The following is a 7,415-nucleotide window of genomic DNA, read 5'->3' on the forward strand; positions in this document are numbered from 1 at the left end:
GAAAGTGTGTTCGTGGGGAAGTGGTACTGGTGGCAAGAAACCGAGAAGGATTTGGGCTTGAGGCAGGATACAAGAAGGGTGGGTGTCTTACAGTAGCAGTAGGGAAGGTAGGGTGGAGTTGGCGGCAGCAAACATTAAAAGGAAGGATAAACATCACCTCGGGACGGGTTATATTCGGAGTATCTTCTCACCGTCGAGTACAACCTTCGAAGTGGAAAACAAGGCACCGACGGCTTCCTAACATAAATCTCAAAGAAAAAACTATCATTAAAACAAAAAATAATATGTATATATAGTAGATAACTATAAGGGACAAATCCCTCCGCTTGGGCAGCAAACTAGCCCATAACATGGACCGATCATCCCTTGTAGTTACTTGGCTGAACTGATTCAATCCCCAAGGAGCCCCATCAGGGCCGGAAGCAACATCATTTTTTAGGGGTGGCAAATTTATTATAAAAATAAAATTGTTAAAGTTTCATGTGAAGCTTACTCTTATTACTAAAAATTTATTTAAAAAATTAATAAATAATTGTATGCAAAATAATTAGTAAATAAATCTCCATATTTAAGCTAACTATAATTTTATTTTATATTTTTTATTATCTATTTTGTTTAGCTTAAATATCACAAAAAATGGGGATTTTTTAATACAAATATATATTACAAGTATGCAAAACTTTTTATTTTTTTAATAAAGGGGCGTTTAAATACATACCGTAAGCTTCTTATGTATTTACTTTTCTAACATATAAGCTTTTACTTTTATATTTATACCACCCAAATCTTTTATATCACATAAAAATGTATTTTAGCTTTTAATACCACTATTTTAATTTTGAAAAAAATGAAATACACCTTGTAAAGCATAGTAAAGGTGGCATGTATGTAAAACTTGAAGTTTAGGTGTTAGTTCTTTTTTTTTTTTTTCATTTCAAATGGAATGGCCAGAGGCTATTATACAAGCCTCCAACCACTCCTAATGTACCTAATAATTCGAGTATTATCTCCTTAAGACCAACTATGTCATAGAGGATTCGAACCCTCGACCTGAGGGTCTTATACCGTGGATGCCAACCAACAGATCGGGGTACGCTGCACAGGTTTAGGTGTTAGATATGTAAATACATAGAAATTGAGTGGTATGCATTTACATTTCCGAAATATAAAACAACAACGGGGAGTTTAGCCCCACATTGAAATTTAACACTGTCTTTGCTCCTTAAATGGAAAGGGTGTAACAACATTTACTGAACTTTTTAAACCGTGCGTGAAGGATCAACTTTCAAATAAAATAAGAGGCTCCCCTCTCAAATTAAATTTTAAATTATACTTTAATTCCTAAATTAATTTATATTATCTTGACTTATTAAGTGACATTTATACAAATTTAATCATTATGGCTACTTATAAAAGCTGTTAGAGTTGAATAGGGGACAGCTTCTATTATTTAGAGGGGGCAAATGACAAAACTCTCTATATTTATGAGGAGAATATCATAATCCAGGGGAGGGCAATTGCCCCCTCTGACTCAAACGTAGGTCTGCCCATGAGCCCTGGGTCAGAACCCTAGGAAGCTTTTAAGTGTTTATTTTGAGAGCTTAAAAGTACAATTAACCATTCTCTTAGTTTAAAATAATTTGCTTTAAGTGACATTACTACATTGATTCAAATCTTGTTGGAGATCCAAACAAGCGATACATTTATACTTTGGGTGACACTGTCATGGTTTAATGACACTACTTCAGAAAATAATAGCATTATCAACTACAAAAATAGAATTCGTGTCATTATTGCAGCTTACAGGGAGCTGATCTGGCTCCAAAGCTTTTGGGAAGGGCTCTTGGTAAATCACAAAAAGAAGCTAATACTAGCCAAAGAGCCATCATTTTATAATGAATGTTGTTCCCTTTTATGCCATTTTCGTTGAAGGAGATGCCCCATGACTCACTGATGTCATGTTTTGGAGTCAACTTTTTGTCCTACGATGAAAATGTATTACACAAATTTTGTTGCTGTGGAATATATTTTTTTGAACTTGAAATAAAATTGGTAATTCTGGATAATCAAAACCATTATGAAATCTATAATGATGGCAACAACACGTAGCCATTGATTGGGTGAACTTATAAACAATTATTTTTGTGTTTGTTTTCAATTGATCCCTTTTTCTGCTATCATTTTTTTTCTTGCTATGTTTCGTCTATTTTCCAACAATCAATATATGCTCACAAAATGATAACAATATAAAATCTTGTTTATGCAATGCGTCAGTTAATGTCATGAATGAGGATTAAGAGTTTTCACATATAGAGTTATTTTAATATGGATCATTAAATATACAATCTTTAGCCTGCAAGTGAGAGATTGTTAATTTTATTCCTCTATCAAATGTCTAAAAGAGATGATTGAGATCTCCGATTTATTGCAAATATCAATTTTTAATTTTTATCTTTTTTTAATTGCTCACAGTTGCCCCAGAACCTAAATATGTTCACTGTATTTTTCTCTTTGTTGTTCATTTATTTAATTTCCAGCAGTACTTATTCTGATTTGAGATGTCTAGCGGCCATTTTCATACTTTTTTCATCATTTAAAACTGTTAAATTTGCATAACAGTGATGGTTCCAGAGGAGGAGGTGGTGATTTTCTCGCTGGTTTTCTCTTAGGAGGAGCATTGTTTGGAACCTTGGCTTATGTCTTCGCTCCACAGGTGCTTATTATACCCCTAAACTTTAACATGTCTAATTTGTTCTATTTGGGGAGTTTTTCTTCTTTTTTCTTTTTGTTTTTTCAGGCATTTGTTACACTTCTATTTGGCTACATTATTTTTACTGTTTTTCAGTTTTTTTTTTTTTTTGCATTTTGAAGTACTTTTTACAATCAGAATTGTTAGAGCTTGGTGGCAAGAAGTCGCTGTTCTTTTTTTTTTTTACAGGAAAATAATCTATAATACAGACAATACCTCCTAAAAAATCTTCTTTTTTGCCCAACAATTTTATAGCTATTATAGATAGTTGTGTTTTGAGTTGTAATTGAGCCATGCCAACTTGTGAGCCGGCTTGGGCTCGGCTCAATAGGTGGTTCGTGAATTGAGCTTGACGGGCTAACAAGCCAATCAAAAGCCAGCCCCAAATCGACTTGTTTCCTTGTGAGCCGACTCGTTTAAAAATAATTAATAGAAAATATACTCAAAATATATTAAAATCTAATTATTTATCTTTAAATTATTAAAAATAATTAAAAAATAATATTTTATATTCTACATTAGGTGGTTTCTTATTAATTATCTCTTAAATGTTCATTATATTTATTATTTTATTATAACACTAGTTTGAATTAATATTTTTTTCTCTTAATAAACAAGTTGGCTCAAACTCATAGAATTAAGCTTGAGCTCGAGCTTAACCTCAAACTCGAGCTAAGGGTAACTCAAGCTTGCTTTGACTCGTTTACACCCCTAGTTGTAGCCATCCCAAACAAACACATAATCAATAAATTCTATGAACTTTACTTACATTGATTTGCAGATCCGGAGGTCAATATTAAACGAAGATGAATCAGGGTTTCGACGCGCCAAGCGACCTATATATTACTACGACGATGGCCTTGAGGTAATGAACTCTCCATGTCTCATACCACTTAATTACAATCCACATTTTTTCCTAACTAAGTTGATCATTATCGGCATCTATTACAAAAGCAGAAAACACGTCAAACTCTGAATGCTAAGATTAGCCAACTAAATTCAGCCATAGACAACGTCTCCTCACGTTTAAGGGGTGGAAACAATAATACACCTGCACCCGAGCTTATTGAAACTGACCCAGAGGTAGAAGCCACCCTTTAGAACTCTTCTTATTTTATATTCTTCAATCAACATAGATATTTTAAGCTAAAATACTACATTTTGCATTTTTATATTAATGTTTAGACTTTATGGTCACAAAATTGATCATTGGTGTTACTTTTTTTATTTTGTCTTGACATTTATTGTTTATGTTTTGAGTTTGTCTTTTGTGTTGTGTTTTGAATATACCAAATGTGTGACCTTATAAAATCTTTTGGGAATAGTTCTATGTGCACTTTTACATAAAGAATATCTAAAGAAACATGTTTCCCACTCATCTATTTAATTTTAAAAGTTGACTGATAAAAAAAATTGCAAATTAGGACATAAATACACAAAATTTCATATATATGTATATATATATATATATATAGACACACACACACACACATGCATATATACCACTCAAAATTTTGGCATTAGAACTCGGTACAAAAACATGCTTCACGAAGAGTATCCAAAAAAGGGAGGGGGAGAGAAGAGAACACACACACACACACACACACACACACACACACACACACACACACACACATATGCATATATACCACTCAAAATTTTGGCATTAGAACTCGGTACAAAAACATGCGTCACGAAGAGTATCCAAAAAAGGGAGGGGGAGAGAAGAGAATGGTCTCGAAGGTGAAGATCAAAATTAAAGCCTGAATGAGGAAGAAGATCCAGACCTTAATGTGGGGAAGGAGCAGGAAAAGGACCCGTTCTCTCTTCATCTCCCCTCCTTTTATACATATCGGGGAAGAAATAAACTAATATCAATAGTACAACTCACATTGTATCATTAACCTTTTTCGGACATAAATCGATGTCATGGATAACAGAGTGCATCGTAATGTAATAAATTGTCGAGATGATGACTATCTCCGATACTCTGGTGATGGGATGGAATCCCCAGTATTGGACAATGTTTTTAAATAAGAGAAGGATGGATGTTCGAGGTGGCTTACGGCCTCCTCAAATTGTTCTTAGCTTGGATACATTTAAGGTTGCCTTATTCAGGAAGGTGGGGCTTGAGCTTAATCTGTTACTTCGGCAAGTGGGTTCGATTTGGCCACTTTGGCATGTGAATTTGATTCAGTCACATCAACAAATAGGCTTGACTAAGACACTTCAACTTGTGGGTTTGATTCGACGAGAAAGATTTTAATTATGAAATTTTTGTATATGCTGCTCACCGTAGGTTTTTGGTAGTGCAACCCAGCTTGAATGCATCTGCCTTGTAGTGCGGGATCGCGTGGTTAAGCACATGATAGTGGTTGGGGGCTCGTATCATAGTCTCCGACCATTATTAATAAATCTCTCTCTCTCTGTCTATATATATATATATTACAGCATTCACGCCCATCCAAACGAAATTTCTGTCCCGATAGCTTGACAAATATGCTCTTATTTTTTAGAGAATTATTACGCTTCATTTCAATAAAGTTATATATATTAAGTTTAAAAAATAAAATGAAAATTACTCATTTTTAACATTATTAAAATTGTGTTAAACCCATTTTTAAAGTAAATCTAACGTTTTTGAATGCCAAGCTGGAATATATTCTGCGGCTTCTCTTAATCACCCGCTTTAAAACTAGTGCTACAAAGACTGGGGGTGTAAACGAGCCAAACACGAGCGAGCCCTCGTTTATATTTCGAGCTTAGAAAGTGTGTTCGTGTTTGGTTTGTTTGCTTATTGGTTTGTTTGCTTAGCGAGCGGAACACGAGCCGTTCACGAACAAAGAGTCATTTTGGCAACCATAATCACGTAGTTATAAGATATTAAGGATTGAGCCAAGATTTAAAACATCATTTGAATCTAATTTAATAATTTTTGTTATATTTTCTTCATTAATACTTTTAATTGATTATAAATCTTTGTAGCCTTATAATCAATTAAGTTTTTTAAAAATACTACTCATCAAATATATATATATATATAATTGATTAGTAGTATTTCAAGCCAAAACGAGCCAAACACAAACGAACAAATATTTGTTCGTGTTGTTCGTGTTCGGCTCGTTAACTTAGCAAACGATCCAAACACGAGCTTCTTAACGAGCCGAACACGAGCTGTTTTTCGTAAACAACGAGCCGTTTTGACAGCCCTAACAAAGACTAAATAATAAATCAGCACAATATTAGAAAGATTTTAGGTCTAAACACTCCTATAATAAATAAAGCCATTTGTATATTCTCTTTTAAGATAAAAATATAAACAATAATCATAATTCACAAAATATTTTTTATTATTTGAAAAGTTGATAATTTTTTTTTTCATAAGAGATCACAAATTGAATTAAAAAAAGAAAATAAAAATATACCGCACAATAGAATTCAAAGCAAACAAACTAATCTAGATATTTCAGTTCAAATATTAAATAATAATAATAATAACTTAATATAATCTTACAATATAAAATAAGAAATTATATAGGGAAAAATCAATTTGCTACATAATAAAATAATTTATATTGCAGATCAATTATTAAATTACAATTTTTGCAAAACAAATATCATGACTAATGCAATTACATGGATAATAAGATCTACATTAGAAGCTCTATTGAAAAGTAATTTAAGTTAAATTAAACTCACTAAAGTTTAATCAAAAATAAGTTTTTTATCCATTAAATTTAATTTTAAATAACTAAATATAAAAATTTAATTAATCAAATATTCATTATATTTATCTCTAATAATTTTTCCATATATGATATAGCTTTTCCTCACCATTCCCAACCTTTCCCACCAGCTCCTCAAATGATCAAAATGGCGGCAATTGACCGTTAGGAAAGTTGAGCGGCAAATTTAGTAGTTTCCTGCTGCTGCCGTCACCTGCTGCTGTCGACTGATATGTCTCCTCGTCCACCGGCAGCCGTTCATATGCAGCATTTGCAAACAATGAAGCTACAACTATGACCGGCCCGACGGCGATCAGCGCTCCGATGACACTCCCGCCGACAACCTGTCCTTGACCGCCCGCCGTGAGAAATATGGCAAGACTGGTTGCACCCGGTGGCGCCGGTGGTGGGAGGAAGGAACCGGAAAGGGAAAGCAATTCAAACTGACCATGGAGGTTCAGTATGCTACTGGCTGCAGCGGGTTGCCGGATACTTACGTTGGTGACGGTGCCGTGGCCAGTGAGAATACAGACACCACATTGGCGACGGCGGGCATAGTCGGAAAGGACGGTGAAGACGTCAGAGCCGCTTGCGATTTCGAGGATGTGGCATTGAAGAGTGTTGGGAGTTTCTCGAGTTACAACCAAGGGAAGCTTGAGTTTGTTCCGGGAGCCCGGAGGGCGACCACGGGGCCGGCGGAGGAGGATGTCGGCGGTAGGATTATTGCCGGAGAGAGCGTTAGTGTCGTCGGAAATGGATTTGGTAGGGTGGGGGATCGAGGGGTGGAGGTGATGGAACTGTCGGTGGAGGAATTGAGAGGTGTTGGTGGTGGTGGTGGTGGTGGCGGCTGTTAGATCTATAGTTGCCATGAGAACATCAAGAGAGAGAGAGAAGGGTGGAGGAGGAGAAGGGCAAATCTTATAGAGCTCCTTTGAAGTAAA

At 34.9% G+C, this 7,415-nt stretch overlaps 2 protein-coding genes across 3 annotated transcripts in view; one reads left to right on the plus strand and one right to left on the minus strand.

The window, feature by feature from the left end:
- Nucleotides 1–3,987, plus strand: part of LOC110025250 — a 31,487-nt gene extending 27,500 nt beyond the window's left edge. The window contains exons 3-5 of one of the 2 annotated variants that reach the window (XM_020725610.1): nt 2,620–2,713; nt 3,531–3,614; nt 3,704–3,987. In XM_020725610.1, the coding sequence (XP_020581269.1) occupies nt 2,620–2,713; nt 3,531–3,614; nt 3,704–3,850 (325 nt within the window). In that variant the 3' untranslated portion in view covers nt 3,851–3,987. The remainder of the gene's footprint in view (nt 1–2,619; nt 2,714–3,530; nt 3,615–3,703) is intronic. The other variant, XM_020725611.1, reaches the window with a different exon arrangement.
- A 2,630-nt stretch (nt 3,988–6,617) lies between these two features.
- LOC110025321 (AT-hook motif nuclear-localized protein 23-like) lies at nt 6,618–7,415 on the minus strand. Its single transcript, XM_020725735.1, has one exon. The coding sequence runs from the start codon at nt 7,341–7,343 to the stop codon at nt 6,618–6,620; it is 726 nt and encodes a 241-aa protein (XP_020581394.1). The 5' UTR covers nt 7,344–7,415.

Source organism: Phalaenopsis equestris, unplaced genomic scaffold, assembly GCF_001263595.1.
Source record: "Phalaenopsis equestris unplaced genomic scaffold, ASM126359v1 Scaffold000297, whole genome shotgun sequence".
NCBI lineage: Eukaryota > Viridiplantae > Streptophyta > Magnoliopsida > Asparagales > Orchidaceae > Phalaenopsis > Phalaenopsis equestris.